Below are 22888 nucleotides of genomic sequence, written 5' to 3'. Positions count from 1 at the left end.
AAAAAAAGACGACATCTTCAGTCCATGCTCCTCAGAAATTCGAGCAGTAGTTGAGTAACATTCCAAGGCCATATCCAGCTGTTGTCTAAACCGTTCTCAACTCCTGTCCAAGTTCGGCTAAGGTTTCGTCCAAGTTGCGATCAAGATCGAGCCGCACATTTAAACCGAGTGTAAATGAGTTTTTGTTATATATATTTCTTTGTAAGTGGGTTTTTGCATAAATATTATATGACATGCTTGTTTATTGCAAGTATGTCTACTTATTGTTGAAAAATGTTACAACATATTTTAAAATCTCTATCGATGTACTATATGTTTATTTTGTTCTCGATTTCCTTTGATTCTGCTGATTACATTCAAAATTCTGATAAGTGCTGTTTGATGAATCTAATTCTATAATACACTGTTATAATTCAAGTTGAATATGGAACGAAGATTGTAAACTCTGTCTGGCCCCATTAGTGGGTATAAAACTGTGTTCTGGTCTCACCTCTTAGAGGATTAACATATGAAGGACAATTTGACCATGGATATCGAGATGAATAACAATGTTTCTTTGTTCTGATTTGATTTATTCTGATTTGTTCTGATAAGCTCTGTTCAACATTTCGATTATGGTTCTATGAATATTCTGATAAGATAAATCGATATACTAAGTTTTAAAAATTTGTTTAGAATATATATTTTAAATATATCTTTATATGTATTTGTGGTAATCAATCGGCCCCATTTGTTGAGTGTTTTCTCAAAACGCTCACTCCCTTACTTCTCTTCCGAGATATGACTAAGGAACAACCTAATGATTCAGAGCAAGAAACGTTCTGAGGCTGGTGATAGCATCAAAATATTGAAGATCAAGACTTTGTTATTCTTAGTATTATTTTCGATTTTCTTTCGCTTCCGCAAACTACTGATGTAATTTTTTTTATTCCATTGTCATTGTAAAAGACAATATTTCTATATGAAAAAGACATGTTTTGGTTACAAGGCTTATTGTTGTATAACAATGCCGGATGTCATCTACGCCTTGGTCCCCATGGCGTGACATTTTATTTTATCCAAAATGAGAAATAGAACATAATAATAATTTTTTTAAATGAATAATTAATATGTTTTAAATTTTTTTTTAAAAATTGTTCTATATTAAAATTTTGACAAAAATAACTATAATATCTTAGGTTGTTAAAGTTTTAGATAATTTATTTTAGAAATTGATGAGACTATTGAGGAATTTTGCAAGATTGATTAAGAATAACATTGTAAAGTTTTTAGTAAAAAACTCTGCAATGAATTTTAACTAAAATTGGTGTTAACAAATCTAGTTAGAGTCGCATTAGTTTTGTCTAGCGACTTTTGTTTTCATAGTATTTATTTTAGAGAAAAACCCTACAGTGACATTGAAAACGCTAAAGCGTGTTCTGAAATTTTCCAATTATACAGTTTTAACTTTTAACACACAAACACTACTGCGCAAATCAGACTTGAGAGAGAGGTGAAGGCGGGGGTTTCTCCACCCGAAAGGCCGATACGAATCACCGGCCGCCAGTAAACCCTAGTTGGAGTTAGTTATATGGCGGGGAAGCGGAAGAAGAGTGGCGAGGATTGTAGTGAAAGTGGGGGAGAGGGAATAGAAGAAAGGAAAACCAAGAAGATGAAGCAGGAAAAGGAGGCCTTGCGCCCATCGATGATCAAGAACAAGGAGAAGAGGTCAGCCATTCATGCAAAATTGAAGCAACAGAAGAAGGTGGACAAACGGAAGAAGGTCAAGACTCGTGAAGCAGCTGAGAGGAGGGCTCTGGAGCTTGGTGAGGAACCCCCGCCTAAGAAAACCCCTCGCACAATAGAGAACACACGTGAACTGGATGAGACAATATGCAAGCCCGATGATGATGAGCTCTTTGCTGGCAATGATGCTGATGAATTTAATGATATTTTGAAGCAAGAACGGATTCCGAAGGTCTTGATAACCACATGCCGCTTCAATTCGACTGTAAGTGTTTCGTGCTTTAGGATGGAGACATGATTAGTTTGATGGGGGCTGTTGATGTTTTTGGATGCATAACATACTTTTTAGGAACATTGAAGTATTAAACATGTTTTTGTTGGGAGATAACTCAACCAATTTCATAGTGTGGGGGAGATCTTGGTATATAATTGCGGGGTAGGAGGCGCTGGGGTGATTATTTTTATTTTTGGAGGGTGGTGGGTCTGGCCTACCCGATTTGTGTTATGCAGTGAGTTTTACTTAGATTTCATTCATTCTGCATCAATGAGTGTCTTATGCTCTGTTCAGTTTCTGGTTGATTATTTATAATGCAGAGGGGACCTGGTTTAGCTTCGGATCTTCTTTCTATAATCCCCAATTCTCATTACTACAAGCGAGGAACTTATGACTTGAAAAAGGTTAAGTTTTCAACCTCTTTCTCTCAGCCCCCCACCCTGTTTTAAAAAGATGAGCCTTTGTTAACTTGTATGATTGTTGACCATGGGACACGATTATATTTTGTTCTATAATTGTCATCACTCCTGCAGATTGTCGAGTATGCAAGAAATAGGGATTTCACTTCAGTCATGGTCATCCACACAAGCCGCCGAGAACCAGGTCATTTTTGCTCTATGCCTAACCTGATAGTCTTTGTGGCTTTAACAATTCTTTCTTAATAAACCTGATAGTGTTTGTCGCATTAACAATTCTTTCTTAATAAATGTGATTTTATGTTGTGGGTTTTAAGTTATATGTGGGACTAATGCAGATTTGGGAATTATTTTCTGGACTTTAAAAATTACAGAACATGCTATTGGTTTTAATATATTTAGCTGATTAGTAATTATCTTATTCAGACGCTAATTTAGCTTGTTTGTAAGCAAATTTCTTCACTGTTTGGTTGCTGTAAAATTGAGAGGGGAGCGGAGGGTCTTTAAAGCCTTTTAAGGATATGTCAGGTTGCTTTTATGATTCATCGTAGAAAATTGACTCTTAATTCTTGTGAGTTGCTGCAGATGCTGTTTTAATAATTGGGTTGCCTGATGGTCCTACCGCCCACTTCAAACTTTCAAATCTTGTTTTGCACAAAGACCTTAAGGTTTGATTATGTTCATTCAGTTATTCTCATAATGTATCTGTCTTTATTTAAAACCTCTAGAAAGTGAATTAACATTAAGTGGAATTTATTTTACCAAATCTTGACCCTTTCATTATTATTTTTTGGTCATTTGACGCACTCAACATGGTTATTGGTTGTCTGTCGTGCTGGAAACAAGGTTTTATCTTGCTTTGATAGTCCTTGGATTATCTGGTATGCTAGATATTATGCGCTATTAACTGTCTGTCTTTCCATTACTGCAGAATCATGGCAACCCAACCAGCCATAAGCCTGAGTTAGTTTTGACTAACTTCACAACACGCTTGGGGTATCGTGTGGGCAGGTAATTCTTTTTACTGCTTCTTATGATAATTGAAAGTAACTGAGTCATGAAAGTTAAGTTGTAGGGCTAAAGCACAAGCTCTATGGTATTGTTTTTTCTTGTTACAGAGTTTCTGTTTAGGGTTAATTCTTGATTTGAAATATGTTCTAGAGTTGTCATGATACGATGTTAATGGATTTAAAAAGTCGGTGTTTGTAAGAGCTCATTAAGCTAGCCTTAGTTTATGTTGAAGGTGTTTTGAAGTTGGCTCAATCTTCCTAATAGAACCATCTTTTTTTCTTCATTTCCGTCCTCTTCTGGACTGTTTGGCATTGGCAGGTGGTTTTGGTACTGCTTTAACAGATGTTAATAATGATTTTCTCATTAGGTTAATACAATCTTTATTTCCACAAGACCCTAATTTTCGTGGTCGGAGAGTTGTTACCTTCCACAATCAACGTGATTTTATATTCTTCCGTCATCACCGGTACATAAGATTCTCCATGTATGTTCCATTTTCATATCACCGAATTATGACCTTATCTGAACTAATCCGTTCTTCTATTTGAAAGTTACATATTTGAAACCAAAGAAAGCAAACAGCTGGAATCAAAAAGTAAAGATATCAAAGACAATGAGGAATCAAACGCCCAGAAAAAAGCTATTGCCCGGCTTCAGGTTTATGCTTCTGATCTCTGGCTGGTGTCAAAACATAAGTCTATTACATGTCTATTGGTGTTATTCTTGTTCTGATCTCTTATCCTCTATTTTTGGCTATTGATTTATATGATACTAAGATTAACTGCCCTCAACTCACTTCAGCTGTTCGATATCGATTATACCACATTATTCCATGTAATAGCAATTATCTAATTTATCAAAGGAGCATTTTGTTGGAACATAGAACACCTTTTATAATCTTGAATTCACAATATTGGATATTCTGGCAATTATCAAATTTCATATGTTTCAGCAATCTAGCGTATACTAGTTAAAAATACCTTATGTGATACGTTTTTAGTTAGATGAATAAAAACCATTTTTGTGCAGTTTTATCATGATTAGAAAAAGGCATAAAATTTAAGAGGAAGAATAATGTAACCCCTGTACATAAATCACTACTTGTTTTCCATCGGTACTCAGATTGAAAAAAATATATGCCATGGTACACATTTCAAAGGAGGGAGTAAATTTTTAAAATGAAGGAGTGTACGGTTAAATTGTTTATGGTATAAAATCTTGGTCTTTTTAAGAACTCATTGTTCGATGTTCCATGTTTTTCTTGGGTTGGTATATTGAAACAATGTACTAGTTGACTTGTGTGCTGTGCATAATTTGGAGAAGTTAGTTCATCAGCACTTTTCAGCTGTTATTTCATTCCAAACGAAATTTCAATTTGTCCACTGATTATTCGTCAGTCTTGTATTTGTTAGCAGATTAAACGTTATATATATATATTATGCTTAATCTATGTGCTCGTCTTTTGAATGTGCTTACAAACTGGATGATGACAAACAATTATTAATCTGTTTATTCCTCTAATTTCACACTTTTAGGAATGCGGTCCTCGTTTCACTCTGAAACTAACTAGTCTTCAGCATGGAACCTTCGATACTAAAGACGGTGAATATGAATGGGTTCACAAGGTACTCTCCAAATCGCTAAAATTCTTAGCATCAGAAGCCACTCTTTGTATTTTCCTTGGATATGCACGATCCCCGGTTGCTTATATTTGTTTTTCATGTGTTATTGATGGCAGCCCGATATGGATACAAGCCGCAGACGATTTTTCTTGTAGCTTCATTTTCCGAAATCACTACCAATTGCATGTGACTTTTCTATTTGACATGCCTTTGGATACAGTTTCTCCGCCATCGACTGAAGCCATTGGTAGTGTAAAAGTAATAGCAACAATTGTAGAGCTCTCTGCGTTGCGCAAAGCTCGAATTTTTTAGCCGCATTTATTTTCTCTCTTTGCTAATATTCGGAATCACTATTGTATGCAAGATAATGTCAAAATGCTTCCGAAAAAGTAAATTAAACGCAGGCAGACTGCAGAAAGTATAAACAAAAAGATTGCCATGTGTTTTGAATTTATCAAAAAACTGTGGGCTTGAGTCTTAGCTGTGAAAAAGTTGCTTTTGAATGGCAAACCAATAAACAAATGACTGCTTGTCCTTTGATATAAATATATTACTTTAAAATAAACAAAAAGACACTTTAATAACTTATCCTTGTGCTTTTGGCACACTTCATTAAATGCATTCATGGGGGGTTAACTGAGATATTACCATTACTATTATACAAATAGCAGTCTGCAAGTCCGGCCTCGCAATATTAACAAGTGGGATGGTAACCACTCTACTACTCTGATTCTCCCCTTGATCTTCTTGATAATGTAGTAAACCTACACTACCTAATTTTGTTAAAAATGCATGCCTCTAAAACATTCTTTAATTTCTGAACCACATTTTGGATTTCTAATCATTCTATTAATAAAAAAAAGAAAGTAAAATTGGTCTTGCGACTTGGAATAATTTAGATTTTAGTATCAAATTAGTTAAAAAAATAGGTTATTGTGCGCTGATTTGTTGGATGTCTTATGCTTATATATAGTTTATTAATGCAACCAGTTTAGCGGTCTGCACTTATGTATGTTTTACCAAGTCTTTGAACTAATCATCCTTTGGTGGCTTCATCAAGAAGACGACTTGGTAAACTACTCATACTTAATAATTGAAGCAAAATAATCATAAATGAAGCTTACAAATAATTTGGTCTTCTTTCATTCATGGTTTTGCTTGCGGACGTTTCGAATTTTTTTAAAAAAACTTTGAGACGGAGAAGCATGTTAGTGTATCAAAGACATTAATATGGAAAACAATATTCGAAATTCTTCGATTTCTATATGTAATAGCGATGGATTTTTTACCCACTTCTCAATCTTTTCACAAAAAGAACCATTCTAATATCCCCAAGCCATGAAAATTTAAGCAAAAATATTATATATAAAGTCTCACCTCACACACACACACATATATAAAGTAAGGCAAAAACTTGTGAGACGGTCTCACATGTCGTATTTTGTGAGACGAGTCTCTTATTTGGGTATCCATAAAAAAATATTACTTTTTATGCTAAAAGTATTACTTTTTATTGTGAATATCGACAGGGTTGACCCGTCTCACAAATAAATATTCGTGAGACCGTCTTACAAGAGACTTATTCATAAAAAAAAATAATTAGCCACAAAAATAAATTAATATAAGCAAAAAAAATTAAACAATTAATAATAGAATGATATTTAAATGACTGTTTTTATTATTCAAATTAGTAGTGTATTCCTCCAGCTGACCCCAACTCATCCCGTCACCTTCTTTCACACCATTACCGCCTACCATCAACACCACCGACGGCGGCGACACCTACTTCTCTTCGAGCTGTGGCTCCATTTAAATCTTTATAGAACCCATTATGGGCAACTGCAACGCGTGCATAAGACCTTCGGAATCGGAGCATCAGACTCCCAAATCCCATGCTCAGAAACAACGCCAGAAAGCCAACGGGCACTACCCGAATCCGTACGCCCAATCCCCTACCACGATCCGCGTGCTCAAAGACTTCATTCCCCTTACTAAAATCTCCGACAAGTATATCCTCGGCCGTGAGCTGGGCCGCGGCGAATTCGGGGTCACCTACCTCTGCACCGACCGCGAGACGCGCGAGGCGCTCGCTTGCAAATCGATTTCCAAGAAGAAGCTGCGAACCGCGGTGGATATCGAGGACGTCCGCCGTGAGGTTGATATCATGTCTAGCTTGCCGGAGCACCCGAACGTCGTGAAGCTACGCGCTACATACGAGGATAACGAGGCGGTGCATTTGGTGATGGAGTTGTGTGAGGGTGGGGAGCTTTTTGATAGAATAGTGGCGCGTGGGCATTACAGCGAGAGAGCTGCAGCGGGAGTGGCGAAGACGGTTGCGGAGGTTGTGAGGATGTGTCATCAGAATGGTGTTGTGCATAGAGATTTGAAGCCCGAGAACTTTTTGTTTGCGAATAAGAAGGAGAATTCGGCGCTGAAGGCCATTGATTTTGGGTTGTCTGTGTTTTTCAAGCCTGGTAAGTTTGTGTTTTTTTTTTTTTGGTATAATGAAAAAAACGGTTTTTGATCTTTCTGGTGGGCTTTGAATCTTTTTTAGGTTTTCTTTACTGGGGTTTGATTGTTTGGTATAATTCTTGTTCTTCTTCGATTATGCCATTAAATTCTGAGTTTTATTTTCCTTTTTTAAATTTGTTATTCCTTGCTTGCCAAGGTTGGTTTGTTGAATCTGATTTTGGTCATCTTCAAACGTTTGATCTGATTTAAGTTACTTAATTTGCTTGAAATTCTAAAGTTAAAAAATTTTCTTTTGATTTGTTATATCTCACGTTTTACTGCGTTCGATCTAGTATAATATACTGTTATGAAGATGAAATATACATACTTGTTAATTTGTTTTGTTTTATTTTCTTACGTTAATATATTGATTTGTTTAAATGTATTGGTAATTCGATAATCAGGTGAAAGGTTCAATGAAATTGTGGGAAGTCCATACTACATGGCACCAGAGGTTTTGAAGCGAAATTATGGACCTGAAGTTGATATTTGGAGTGCTGGTGTTATTCTGTATATTTTGTTGTGTGGCGTTCCTCCATTTTGGGCTGGTACTTTCACTCATTCCGTTGCCGTCACCGGTGTTCTTTTGATGTTTAGTTCATGAATTGAACTATTTTATTTTACAACCTGCCATAGAAACTGAACAGGGGGTTGCACTTGCAATCTTAAGAGGAGCGATCGATTTCAAGAGGGAGCCATGGTCTCAGGTTTCTGAAAGTGCCAAAAGCCTCGTTAGGCAGATGTTGGAACCTGACCCCCAAAAGCGTTTGACTGCACAACAAGTACTTGGTATGTTTGTAAAGTACTCTTCTGTAGCAGATTCTTGAAAAGTATTAATAAAGTTAAAGTGGCAGTGCCTTTATTTTATTTTTGCTGCATGTGACCGCTTTTCTTGAAAATGATGATGTGCAGCATGCTGATAAAGGAATGGATGACCCCGGCACGCAAGAATTTTTATTTACTATATGCTTAGCAAATGGATCTTTGTCAGGAAAACTAGTGTTTGCTTTGGTAATAATAAATGCAGAACATTCCCAGGAAGAAGATTTTATGTCTGTAAACAGTGGTAAATATGCCGTATGCAGCTAAGACGCAAAGTCTATATACTGGGCTTTGTTTGAGATTCCCCGATGGCTTCACTGACTTAAGTAGAAGAAAGGTTCGGCTGTGTAGGGATCGTATCGATATTAACCGATTGGGCTCGTGAAACTATTTGATATTATTTAATAAATCAATAAAATCCATGATTAAAGACCAAGACACCACTGGGTTGTGCAGTTTTCGATCTGGGTCACCCAGAAATCCATTCAGGTACTTAACTGTTTGATTAAGAAGTAACATTAAACCCAGGAGGGTTAGTAGCTTCTCTGGTCATAGAACTTCCACTGTTTTAGTTCCCTCATCCCTGGTCGCTAATGACTTGCAACTCGATTATTTTTACAGCTCTATAACATTTTGGTTCTCAAATATTGCCACATTTTAAGAAAAATATTTTGCTTTAAGCTAGTTTGAGAAAGGCATAACAGAGTTTGGGAGTGTAGGGTATGCAACAGATATAGTTTTTTCAAATTTTCTATTAATAACTATTGTAACTTGCTAATCATACTGATGGTGAGGTGATGAACTTTTACACTACCTTTTATGCAACTATTCTTACGTGTTTCTTTTCATTTGTTGTCTTGGTTAGAACACCCGTGGATTCAAAATGCTAAAAAGGCTCCAAATGTACCGTTGGGAGATATTGTGCGGGCAAGACTTAAGCAGTTTTCTGTTATGAATAGATTCAAGAAGAAAGCACTACGGGTAAGCTTCGAGCATTAATTTAGCTCTATTTGTAACTCTTTATTTTCCATTGGAAAAAACAATATCCCTTTCTCATCAAGATGGTTTCTGGGACAAGATTTGCTAGTATCACAACCTGAGTCACTGGTATTTGAGGGTTGCCAAATATTATTGCATAAAGTTTGCAATCTTACCTGTTAGTAGGTTGAACTGAGAGAACTATGGTAGAGAAATACCATTTAATGCCCATGTTGATAAATCGTGTTTTTGCTCTATAGTTTAATTTCTAGTTTTCCACAAATACATGTGTAGGTAATTGCAGAACATTTATCTGTTGAAGAAGTCGAAGTTATGAGAGATATGTTTGCATTGATGGATACCGATAGAGATGGCAAAGTATCATATGAGGAACTAAAAGCTGGTCTACGAAAAGTTGGTTCTCAGCTAGCAGAGCCTGAGATAAAGTTGATGATGGATGTGGTAAGTATCACTTGAGGAACACTGAAAACCTTGAAGTCGTCTTTTGCTTAATGTAGTTGCTAAGAGTTAATGTTCACAATTATTGTTTTCTCCCTGTTCTTTACTTTTTTCTTGGTCATCGAGAGGCAGTAAGATTTGAGTATTATTGTGCTTGCCAAATTCTATTTAAATTGTACCATATCTTGGGCGTTTAAACTTACGAGATGGATCTTGTTAGCGATTAGATATTCAATTTTATGATGATAAACATAGTCTAGCCATGGTACACAACCTCCAAACATTGGCTGTTGTGAATTTGTTAACGCAACCCAGAATCGTCTGCAAATCGTCATTACAGAAGATAATTATCTAATGTGTGATAGGCTGATGTTGATGGAAATGGAGTTTTGGATTACGGCGAGTTTGTTGCAGTTACTATCCACTTACAGAGGATGGAGAATGACGAGCACTTCCGCAGAGCATTTATGTTCTTTGACAGAGATGGTAGTGGGTATATCGAGCTCCATGAACTACAAGAAGCGTTAGTTGATGACTCAGGTGAAACGGATAATGATGTAATCAATGACATTATGCGGGAGGTTGACACAGACAAGGTTAGACTAAAATGGTTTCCATCCTTTTCTCTAATCTATCTAGTGTAGCCAGTCAGTCTTGAAACTTTTTAGCCTATTTTAACTGCCCGTCTTATTTCAGGATGGCCAAATTAGTTACGACGAGTTTGTTGCAATGATGAAAACTGGAACGGATTGGAGAAAGGCGTCCCGACAGTATTCAAGAGAACGTTTCAAAAGCTTGAGCCTCAATCTGATGAAAGATGGCTCTCTTCAGCTCCAGGATGGATTTACAGGTCAAACTGTCATGGTTTAAAGTTTTTTCTCAATCACAAAATCATCTTATCCATTGATATAAGATATAACTGTCACCATTTAAAGTTTTCACGACCGCAAAACCGCCCTGCTGTTACCATTACCTTTCTTCTCGACAACCAAGGCTTATAGATAGAGGAACTTAAAGAAAGTAGAGTAGCAGACTATGCTACTACATTCTCGGTTCTTGTTGGTGGTCTGGCCGAGGAACCTTGTTTCGAAGATGATTGATTGATATTTTATATGTTCATACAATGTGTAGGCCTAGACAGCATGTCGTGTTTGCGTCGTTTCTTCTTGTATATTCTTGTGGAATTTGCTTTTGGTGGTGTTTTATGTATATATATGTGCCTTGACAATAGAGCACACAGCAGTTGAATTCGTTTGTTGGCGATTGTTAATTCTGGAGATGGTGTGGTTTGTTCAACATGTATGTCTATTTGAAGCACAATCATTATAATATCACAAATTTATTTTTTTGAGTTGATAATATTATGTTTTTTTACCCATCTACTATTTTCCTAATTTTTTGAGTAATATATCATGTTTTTTGACCCATGTGTTTTATGGGACAACCTCTTAATAATTACAATATCTTGTAATTCATAGTATTTAAACAAGATTTCGTTCTGACAAATGAGATCTTAAATTCAAGACACTGTCCTAAAAAGGCATCTAGGGTGGCTTTTTATTATTACGAAAGGTTGAATCCCAAATCAAATGGCCTCTCTCCGGCCGCATTAAACCAGAATAGACGAGCAGTCTGATAAGGTGATAAGTTTACTAAATCTCAAGTATTTTGCACTCCACATGATTCCAACTTTGGTGGTCATTGATCCAAATTGAATCATATTTATCAATACATATGATGTTCATTGATTTTTCAACGGAACTCACGTATATCATTAAATAATCATTTTATACATATTATTGATATAGTATCATTGTGTAGTTTGAAAATTCCTTGTTCTAACATAAATGATAAGTGGTAAAAACAAGGTCAATTGTTTATAATTATTCCAAAAATTATAGCCAAAAGAGTAACCATGTCTGAAATATTAAGTTATCTAATATAATTATTATGATGTTCCTTAAAGTAATGAGAGCGGCAATATTTAGTTATCATTAACATATAATTTATTTGGCATCACAAGTTAATGAGATGTTATTTTTAAGTCATTATCTTAAGAGTATATTATTTGATGATAGACATTCATCAATATATATATGATTATTTTATTTTTTTATCGGATCTCACATATAAGGATGCCTTAAATATGTCATCGAGATATTGATATAAGCGTAAAATAAAATTTTCACCTATGAGAGGCTAAAATACTAAATTTCTCGAGTTCAAGATTTAATTATAACAAATTCGTAATTGGATAAAAAAATACTTAAATAATTTTTTAAACAAGGAAAAATTATCATATCTAAATAATTATAAAAATGTTGAAAAATTATTTAAAAATGTGTTAAATATTTGTGTTGAAAATGTGAATGTTGAATGTTGAAAATTAGGTAAAATTAGGTGTTGAATATTGAAAATTAGTGTGTGATGATGTAGGTAATGATGTATTTTATTTTTGGATTATTTGTAAAAATTTTCTATAAATAGATCTCTCATTTGTGAAGAAAATCACAATTGAGTTGAGAGAAAAATATTATAAAGTGTGTAGTGTGATAATTTTGAGAGTTTGAGATTTTTACTTTTTTTACCGTAAATTTTTACTTTTTCACAACACGTTATCAGCACGAAGCTCTAAAAGTCCTCCATATTTTTCCAAGCTCCGAACAGAAGAAAAAGGTAACAAAAGTAATAATATTTATTTTACTGTTATTTATTTATTGTTTATATATGTAATATATAATATAATGTTATTGTTAGAAATAATAAAAATAATTTTTTCAAAAACTTGTTATAAATCCTGGGAGGATGTTAAGACGACATCCCACACTCCCGGTAAGGGATACGACAAGTATAAAAGCCTATAAGGTTTTTTAAACAAAATAACTTATGACACCTAATTATAATAATGTGATATGATATACATAATTATTTAAATATGACTAATATTATATACACCATATTATTACCATAAAATTATACAAATACATACATTTATTTTCTTATACACCAACGGTAATAAACGGTAACAAAACGGCTAGTTTTTGCTCTATAAATACAATCTCACAAATACATTCAATCACTCCAACTTTCTCTTCTTCTCTAAAAATTATTCTTCATCAAATTTTCGAAGAAAAAAAGAAGATGGCTTTCACGAGGTTATTTTTAATTATTTTGGTTATCATACTCACCAGTCTTGTATTTATCGGAGAATATCCTCCTCGTGTGTTTTCTTTATTTTTACGAATACTTGTACTTGTTGTTTATCCATTACTTTGTATTGCAATATTCATTAACTAATAAAATGCATCGTAATTTTTAGTACCACCATGGCAAACTTGGCAAAGCTCGAATTCATCGCTCTTGATATTACTGGGAAAAACTATATGCCATGGACTCTTGATGTAGAAATGCATCTTGAGTCATTGGGTCTAAGCGAGACCATTAAAGAAAATGGTATATCTTCATCACAAGAAAAAGCAAAAGCTATAATATTTTTACGACGACACCTTGATGAAGGTTTAAAATGTGAATATCTCATCGAAAAAGATCCCATGGCTCTGTGGAAAGGATTAAAAGAGAGATTTGAACATATAAGGGAAGTTATACTTCCGACCGCCCGTGATGAATGGAATATGTTAAGATTCCAAGACTTTAAAAAAGTCAGTGATTACAATTCAGCGATGTATAGAATAATCTCGCAGTTAAAATTTTGTGGACATGAGGTTACAGAATCGGAAATGCTTGAAAAAACATTTTCCACGTTTCACGCATCAAATATAACACTACAGCAACAATATAGAGTGCGTGGATTTGCGAGATATTCTGAACTCATCGCCTGTCTTCTTGTGGCGGAAAAGAACAACGAGCTATTAATGAGAAATCATCAGTCCCGACCCACTGGATCAACAGCATTTCCAGAAGTAAATGCTGTAAGTAAAAATGAATTTAAACCTGGAAACCAAAATCAAATTCAAAGACAAGGTTTTGGTCGAGGTCGAGGTCGAGGTCGAGGTCGTGGACGTGGACGTGGACGAGGAAGTGGTCGTGGTCGTGGACGCGGCCGTGGTTTTGAAAATAATCGAGATAGTTATTTCTATAACTCATCTCAAAATAACGTCCCAAACCATCCACAGAAAAGGCATCAAGAAAACATGAGTGTTAATGAAAATCACTCGAAAAGATTTGAAAGTTCTTGTTTCAGATGCGGCACTCCAGGACATTGGTCTCGTATTTGTCGAGCCCCTGAGCATCTTTGCAAACTTTATAAAGAATCGATAAAGGGGAAAGAAAAGGAGACCAACTTCACTGAGCGAAGTGACCGTTTGAGTGATTCAACTCATTTTGATGCTGCTGATTTTATGAATGATTTCTCTGGAAATGATCAATATGTTGGTGGGATAGAAATGAACAATATTGATGCTGCAGATTTTCTCAATGATTTCTCTGAAAATGAACAATATAGTGGTAGAATATAAATGTACAATAATTTATTTTTCATGTATTTATATGATAATGTTTTATTGTACAATTATGATATGTGTTATATTTAAATATGTATTGTCATTAATTTTTTTTCATTGCATATTTTTTGAAGTTCAAATATGGAAAATGCTATGAGCAAAGCTGAAGTTTGCATACCCGATAGTGGTACAACGCACACTATCCTCCGAGATAAAAGATATTTCTTGGAACTAAAACCAACAAAAACAACGGTGAATACAATATCAGGTCCTGTAGACTTGATTAAAGGATGTGGTAAAGCACAATTTTTGTTACCTAATGGTACAAAATTTTTGATCAATGATGCTTTATATTCACCACAATCGAAAAGAAATTTGTTGAGTTTTAATGATATATATTCCCATGGGTATGATACTCAAACAATGAATGAAGGGAATGAGAAATATATGTGTCTTACCACATATAAATCAGGAAAGAAATATGTGATTGAAAAACTACCAATGCTCCCTACTGGATTGCATTATACACATATACGTCCCATTGAATCAAACATGGTAATTGATAATTCTTCAATATTAACCAATTGGCATGATCGATTAGGACATCCTGGTTCAACAATGATGCGAAGAATTATAGAAAATACACATGGTCATCCATTGAAAGACCAGAAGATCTTTCAGAATAATAAGTTTCAATGTAAAGCATGTTCTCTTGGAAAACTTATTATAAGACCATCACCAGCCAAAATCCAAACTGAATCACCAATGTTTCTTGAACGTATTCAGGGTGATATTTGTGGACCAATCCATCCACCATGTGGACCATTCAGATACTTTATGGTATTGATTGATGCCTCCAGCAGATGGTCACATGTATGTTTATTGTCAACTCGAAATGTTGCATTTGCAAGATTACTTGCTCAAATAATAAAATTGAGGAATCAATTTCCCGATTATACAATCAAGAAAATTAGACTTGATAATGCTGGTGAATTTACTTCCCAGACTTTCAATGATTATTGTATGTCTATGGGAATCATTGTTGAGCATCCTGTTGCTCATGTACATACTCAAAATGGATTGGCTGAATCATTGATTAAACGTCTGCAAATGATTGCTAGACCAATGATTATGAAAACAAAGCTCCCTATTTCTATATGGGGACATGCAATTTTACATGCTGCTTCATTAATTCGCATCAGACCAAGTGCATATCATAAATACTCCCCATTGCAGCTTGCATTTGGTAAAGAACCAGACATTTCTCATCTGAGAATTTTTGGATGTATGGTGTATGTGCCTATTGCACCACCTCAACGAAAGAAAATGGGACCTCAAAGAAAGATTGGAATTTATATTGGTTATGATAGTCCATCGATCATTCGATATCTTGAACCACAGACAGGCGACGTGTTCACAGCACGTTTTGCTGATTGTCATTTTAATGAGGAAATCTTCCCAATGTTAGGGGGAGAACAGAAACATACCGAAAAAGAAATTACATGGTATGTATCATCATTGTTACATCTGGATCCAAGAACAAAACAATGTGAAAAAGATGTACAGCAAATTGTGCACTTGCAAAGAATAGCAAATCAAATACCAGATGCATTTGCAGACACAAAAGGGGTAACTAAATCATATATACATGCTGCAAATGCCCCTGCTCGAATTGAAATTCCGAAGAAACAAATTGAAGATAGTCATGATGTCATTAAACGCCTGAAGCGTGGAAGGCCAGTTGGTTCCAAGGATAAAAATCCTCGAAAAAGAAAATTCATAGAGAAACACAATGATCACAAAATAGAGAATGATGTTCCTGAAGAAACACATAATGATCACAAAATAGAGAATGATGTTCCTGAAGAAACACATGATGATGAAAATGTTTTGTCAGAACCACAAACTGACGAGAATCATGAAATCTCTATCAATTATATTAATACTGGAAAAATATGGAACCGAAAAGATATAGAAGAAATTGATGATATATTTTCTTATAATGTGGCAATCGACATCATAAATGATAATGAAGATCATGAACCAAAATCTTTTGGTGAATGTAAAAATCGGCAGGATTGGATAAAATGGAAAGATGCCATCCAGGTTGAATTGGATTCGCTAAATAAACGTAATGTTTTTGGACCTATAGTCCTTACACCTGAAGGTGTAAAACCTGTTGGATACAAATGGGTTTTTATTCGAAAGCGAAATGAGAAAAATGAAATAGTAAGATATAAAGCTCGACTTGTTGCACAAGGTTTTTCTCAAAGGCCTGGAATTGATTATGAAGAAACGTATTCTCCTGTGATGGATGCAATTACGTTTCGGTATTTGATTAGCTTGGCAGTATCTGAAAATTTAGAAATGCGTCTTATGGATGTTGTTACAGCCTACTTATATGGATCACTTGATAGTAATATATATATGAAAATCCCTGAAGGATTTAAGATGCCTGAAGCACAAAGTTCAAAACCCAGAGAATGTTATTCTGTGAAATTACTAAGATCATTATATGGGTTGAAGCAATCCGGCAGAATGTGGTATAATAGGCTAAGTGATCACTTGATGAAAAAGGGATATGTAAATAATTCAATATGCCCTTGTGTTTTCATTAAGAAAACAACATCCGGATGCGTAATTATTGCTGTATATGTTGATGATTTAAACATCATTGGAACAAATAAGGAAATTCAAGAAGTTGTGTCATACTTGAAAGAAGAATTTGAAATGAAGGATCTTGGAAAAACCAAGTATTGTCTGGGTTTACAAATTGAACAAAAAGAATGTGGAATATTTGTTCACCAGACAAATTATACAGAAAAGATCCTTAAACGTTTTAATATGGACAAATCAAATCCTTTAAGTACTCCAATGGTTGTTAGATCATTAAACATAGAAAAGGATCCATTCCGTCCATGTGAAGATGATGAAGATATTCTTGGTCCAGAAGTACCATATCTAAGTGCTATCGGTGCCCTTATGTATCTTACAAATTGTACAAGGCCTGATATATCTTTTGCCGTAAATTTATTGGCAAGATTTAGCACATATCCAACAAAGAGACATTGGAACGGAATTAAACATATATTCCGTTATCTACGAGGAACGACAGACTTGGGACTTTTGTATTCAAAAGATGCTAATCCAAGTATAATTGGTTATGCCGATGCTGGATACTTATCTGATCCACACAAAGCACGTTCTCAAACTGGATATGTATTTACTCGTGGAGGCACTGCAATTTCTTGGCGTTCACAGAAACAAACACTTGTAACAACTTCATCAAATCATGCCGAGATTATTGCACTACATGAAGCAAGCCGTGAATGTGTGTGGTTAAAATCAATGACTCAACATATCCAAATCTCATGCGGATTATCATTCGACGAGAAGCCTGTGATACTATATGAAGATAATGCTGCATGTGTTGCTCAAATGAAAGAAGGATACATAAAAAGCGACAGAACTAAACATATTCCTCCTAAGTTCTTCGCATTCACCAAGGAGCTTGAGAAGAATAAATGTATTGATGTTCGTCACATTCAATCAAGTGAAAACTCATCAGATCTCTTCACAAAGGCACTTCCTACGACAATATTCAGAAAGCACATATATAATATTGGGATGCGCAATCTACGAAATTTGTGAAGAATTGTTCGTGTCAACATGAGGGGGAGTTTACGTGACTGCACTCTTTTTCCCTTACTATGGTTTTTATCCCAATGGGTTTTTCCTAGTAAGGTTTTTAACGAGGCAGTATAAAAACACGTAATGTATACAATCATTATGATCATCATCACAAGGGGGAGTGTTGAAAAATTATTTAAAAATGTGTTAAATATTTGTGTTGAAAATGTGAATGTTGAATGTTGAAAATTAGGTAAAATTAGGTGTTGAATATTGAAAATTAGTGTGTGATGATGTAGGTAATGATGTATTTTATTTTTGGATTATTTGTAAAAATTTTCTATAAATAGATCTCTCATTTGTGAAGAAAATCACAATTGAGTTGAGAGAAAAATATTATAAAGTGTGTAGTGTGATAATTTTGAGAGTTTGAGATTTTTACTTTTTTTACCGTAAATTTTTACTTTTTCACAACAAAAAAATATATATTAAAATATCAATTGCAAGGTCATAAAAATGGAGCCCACTGAATCCAATCCATCTCATCTCATTAGCCCCAAATCCCACTTCTCGTCGACAAAGGAATTAACGAAATTCCACTGAAATTTCCAATCTCCAAATAGATTCTCTCATGGGGGTGGACTACTACAATATCCTCAAGGTCAACCGCAACGCCACCGGAGATGACCTGAAGAAGGCCTACCGCCGCCTCGCCATGATTTGGCATCCCGATAAGAATGTCAACAAGCAAGAAGCCGAGGCCAAATTCAAGCAAATTTCCGAGGCCTACGACGTCTTGAGTGACCCGCAGAAGCGTCAGATCTACGATCTTTATGGAGAGGAAGGCCTAAAATCGGGTCAACCACGCACCGCGCGGAATCGTCATCAGGGTTTTCACCACAATCATCAGCAGCACCCGAACCCGAATTTCCGGTTCGATCCGAGGAGTCCGGATGATATTTACGCGGAAATTTTTGGGGAGAATAGTAATGGGAATGCAAGTAGTAGCAGTAATGGCGGTGGGGTGAGGAGAGATGGGTATTTCAGGAGTACGACGATTAATAGCAGCGAGGGGGCCAGGAAGGCGCCGCCTTTGGAGAACGTGCTCGCATGTAGTTTAGAAGAGTTGTACAGTGGTGCCACCCGGAAAATGAAAATTTCGAGGAATGTTTTTGATGGACATGGGTATGCACCTTCTCTTTTTTGCTCGATCATCGAGTATCTTCTTCTTATTCTTCTTCTATTATAATAATGGTGGTTGTATTTTTGTTTGTTTTCAATCTGATTGTTCAGTTTGAAGTAGAATTCTTGCGCGGTGCTGTTCTGCGTGCAACTATTGAATTTTTCATGTTGTTCTTTAAGTGCAAGATTGATTATTTTTCTTTTGGGTGCATTTTAATATCGCCATTTGTGATTTTCTCCGTTTCTTTTATGTTATGTGGATCCAACATGTTCGTATTTTATTTAATAGGAGTTTCAAATTTGGCTATTTGTGGCATAAATCACGTCATTATTGTGGATAATTGGGCTCTCATTATGCAATATTTCTCTCTTTTTATTCTCCCCCAATTCTGTGTGTATTTTTATTTTACAAGATAAGTTATTTACCCTTGTACTTGTCATTGTTTTGTCATGTGGCTGCATTATTTTCTATAATCTATGTGTATATATATGTATGTAGTTCTGACAAGTATGAATTAGGTTCATTGAATACTGGATTATTACATGAACCTTAAGAGGAGTTGGAACCACGCAGTTTTGTCTTTGGATGAAAAAAAAGTGTGACATAGAAAGAATAAGCGAAACGATACAGTTAATGACCTTTTACTTTCTTTCATCCATGCTAAAGACGTAGACTTTAAATCATGCATCAATAGGGAAGTCCAAAAGCCACCGTGTTAAATTAATTTAAGCCATTTATAATGTGAAGAATGATGAGCTTCCTTATAGATCTTCTTTGACTTTGATCAGCCTGTATTGTGTTTGCCTTCAGTTGCAATACATACTCACCCATATCCATTGTAGGAAACAATCGAAGTGGAACTATTTCCATTATATGAGTCATGCAGATTAACCTTGTAATAGGTGAAAGTGAAAAATAAAGATTCACAAACCACATGAATTTAGTAGAGTTTGGGGTAATTGTCTGTTACAATGGTGAATTGCACGTATTTATATTTTACTTTCACAAATTTCAGCCCTTGGTCCACGCGGTTCCCAAAAAGGCTTTAAAACTAGGGATAACAAAACAGAATAGCGGGGTGGGCCGGCCTGCTTTTTTAGCAGGCTGATAAATTACCAACCAACCTATATATTTTGGACACTCATTCTTTCAAATATGCTCACATACCATGCAAATGTGATCATGAGAACAAGCTGTTACTTCCTGGGTGTTGCCAACCTTAACAACTTACACTATGTAATATAAGGATCCTTTTCATGTTTATGACTAGAAAGAACTTCTGAACCAGATTAATGAGTGCTGGTGCTTTCCGATTATGCAATTGGATTCATGGTTATTTAAGGCACTAAGACGCATAAGTCCCTTGGAGCCTGAAACGCAAGGCGAAGCGCGCGCCTTATCGAAATAAAGCTCACTAACATAAATTGTTAGAATTCACATAGTTAAGGTGAATTTAACTAAAATTTATACACGTAGAAATAGATTTCGCAGAATATATTTAAGTGCCTATAAAATAAAGAAAAATAAAAAACAAAAGAAAGAGAGCACTGCATTAATTAAAGAAGTAATATAGAAGGATTGTAATTGAAATCGCTAAGATAAGGAAAAAATTAAGGCTGCACGTATTAAAATTAGGAGAAAGATAGTGATCTGTGGCCAGCACTTATTGCTCGCAAACAATTTTCACAGAAGCACGCTTTCTCTCGCCTCAAGCAAGCCTTGCTAGGTCACCCAGGTGCATAGGGTGCTGTGCGCCTTGTTCCTAGGCGCACGCTTTTTACAACTATGATTGGATTGATCCCAGATATTATAAATATGCAACCATAATACTCTTATGGTATGCATAGAATATTGGTGCTATTGTACAAACACGTTTTTCTATACAAATTTTGTGATTTGATCAGATGTGTCTCTGATATGTTATCTTTTCTGACCTCTTTGTGTTCTTCTGTTTGTTCTCTCGTAGAAAGATTGTAAATTTCAATCGCGTGTTTTTTATGCTTGAAGGCCGAAGTTTTTACCTTTTGGATAAAATATATATGATAACATGAAAATTGTATGAAGACTGGAGATACTTGTTATTTCTGTAATCTTAAACCTCCATTTTTCAGATGGTGTCCGCGAATGATATTATGATACAAGCATCATCTCGTATTCGACACAATCAAAATATTTTGAGGCAATATCTTTGAGGGCCATTATATCCTCCATGAACTGCTTAGCTATTTTGTAAAATTTCTGAGAGCTGAAACTGCTTCAAGTATATCAAGAGATGGTAAGGACTATTCTGCATGTTAAACATCATGTGAAATTAACTTTGCTCTAAAATTAATGAAATCACGTATGGACCTGTAAAAATGACACCTGCCAAAGCGGTATTTTTGAATTTCTGTCAGACACCAATTTAATTTTTTTGTTCTTCAGACCTCATATTTCATGAAACCAAATATTATTCAATACTGATTGTTTAACAGTATGAAGTGAATTAGAAATTTAATATTTGCTTTATATGTTGCACTTGGTTTTCTTTTTTTTTTTTTGGGTGTACATTTTATTTCTACTCTGTCTTTGACGTGTTCTTTGTTTTCTTGCAGCAAGCCTCATTTGGTGGAAGAGATTGTTACCATCGATATAAAACCAGGCTGGAAGAAAGGCACAAAAATAACTTTCCCAGAGAAAGGCAATGAAGAACCTGGCGTCATTCCTGCAGATCTTATTTTTGTTTTGGATGAAAGATCTCATCCAGTTTATACAAGGGATGGTAATGATTTGATTGTGAAGCAGGAAATAAATCTTCTCGAATCCCTCACTGGAAAGACTTTGGAGCTTACCACACTAGATGGGAGGAATATAATGGTCCCTTTAACTGAGATTATTAAACCAGGGCATGAGGTTGTTGTCCCTAATGAAGGAATGCCTATTTCCAAGGATCCGTGGAAGAAGGGATCCTTGAGGATCCAAATTGATGTGAAGTACCCTAAAAGGCTTTCCGAAGCACAAAAACATGAATTGAGGCGAGTTTTGGGAGGAAATACATAAAAAAATTCAAATAAGTTGGTGCTACTAAAAATGCGACAGTAAGTTGTAAATACGAAACTTGAATGCTATTAAAGTGTTAATATTGGAAAGAATTTTGTTTGTGGGGATACTCGGTCGTTGAACTTTGATGGCTTCTCATTGGAGATGGATGGAAAATGCTTACTGCCATGGAAGTGAATGCTTAAAATGAGAGAGTATGTACTTACAAAAAAAAAGAGAGTACGAATTTTCTGGGATTAGCGACGATGGTCCGCATGAGAACAAAGTGGGCAAGTTTTCTTGGTTGAAGGTCATACTTCTGGTTAAAACTTTGTCTTATAATTACTCCATGATTGGTCTTACATTTTCATGACAATTTTAGTTTATACCTCCCGCCAAACACACCTTTCTCTCCAACACAAGTTATTGAGAGAATCCCAACTTAAGATAGGTGTAAAGCTATGACGTAGGAAGAGAAAATTGTATGTGCTTGTGACTGAGGATTCATATGATCGTATGAAGTGTTGTTTTTCTTGGCTTGTCTATGGTTCCCCCTTGACTGTTGGTTTTTGCTTTTCGATGACTGTCAAATCTTGAATATTGACTCTAGTGCGTAACCTGTTTTTGTATGGAATTCCAGGGTGTTGTCTTGTGATTAAAGCATTGATAGTGTTAATTCAAGGTAAGATTTTTTTAATCCTCTCGGTGAAGCTTTCTTTGGCTATGTTTGAAATTTTATCCAGGCTCTTCGTCTCTATTACTCTTCCTCTCTATTATCT

General features: G+C 35.3%; 3 protein-coding genes across 3 annotated transcripts; all 3 read left to right on the top strand.

Annotated features, from left to right (window-relative positions):
* Positions 1–1429: 1429 nt before the first annotated feature.
* Positions 1430–5388, top strand: LOC140991807 (uncharacterized). Its single transcript, XM_073461975.1, has 9 exons — positions 1430–1990; positions 2320–2403; positions 2533–2602; positions 3001–3083; positions 3347–3426; positions 3794–3892; positions 3978–4083; positions 4962–5051; positions 5165–5388. The coding sequence occupies exons 1-9, from the start codon at positions 1571–1573 to the stop codon at positions 5201–5203; spliced, it is 1071 nt and encodes a 356-aa protein (XP_073318076.1). The 5' UTR covers positions 1430–1570; the 3' UTR covers positions 5204–5388.
* A 1338-nt stretch (positions 5389–6726) lies between these two features.
* Positions 6727–11177, top strand: LOC140991489 (calcium-dependent protein kinase 10-like). Its single transcript, XM_073461455.1, has 7 exons — positions 6727–7522; positions 7964–8107; positions 8196–8348; positions 9247–9362; positions 9654–9821; positions 10184–10414; positions 10515–11177. Exons 1-7 carry the CDS (start codon positions 6880–6882, stop codon positions 10686–10688), a joined length of 1629 nt encoding a protein of 542 aa, XP_073317556.1. The 5' UTR covers positions 6727–6879; the 3' UTR covers positions 10689–11177.
* Positions 11178–18438: 7261 nt separating this feature from the next.
* LOC140991916 (uncharacterized) lies at positions 18439–22642 on the top strand. Its single transcript, XM_073462083.1, has 2 exons — positions 18439–19093; positions 21686–22642. The coding sequence occupies exons 1-2, from the start codon at positions 18540–18542 to the stop codon at positions 22128–22130; spliced, it is 999 nt and encodes a 332-aa protein (XP_073318184.1). The 5' UTR covers positions 18439–18539; the 3' UTR covers positions 22131–22642.
* The last annotated feature ends 246 nt before the right edge of the window (positions 22643–22888 follow it).

Source organism: Primulina huaijiensis, chromosome 13, assembly GCF_012295235.1.
Source record: "Primulina huaijiensis isolate GDHJ02 chromosome 13, ASM1229523v2, whole genome shotgun sequence".
Classification (NCBI taxonomy): Eukaryota; Viridiplantae; Streptophyta; class Magnoliopsida; order Lamiales; family Gesneriaceae; genus Primulina; species Primulina huaijiensis.
The sequence above is the reverse complement of the archived record's forward strand: the minus strand, read 5'-3'. Positions and strand labels throughout refer to the sequence as shown.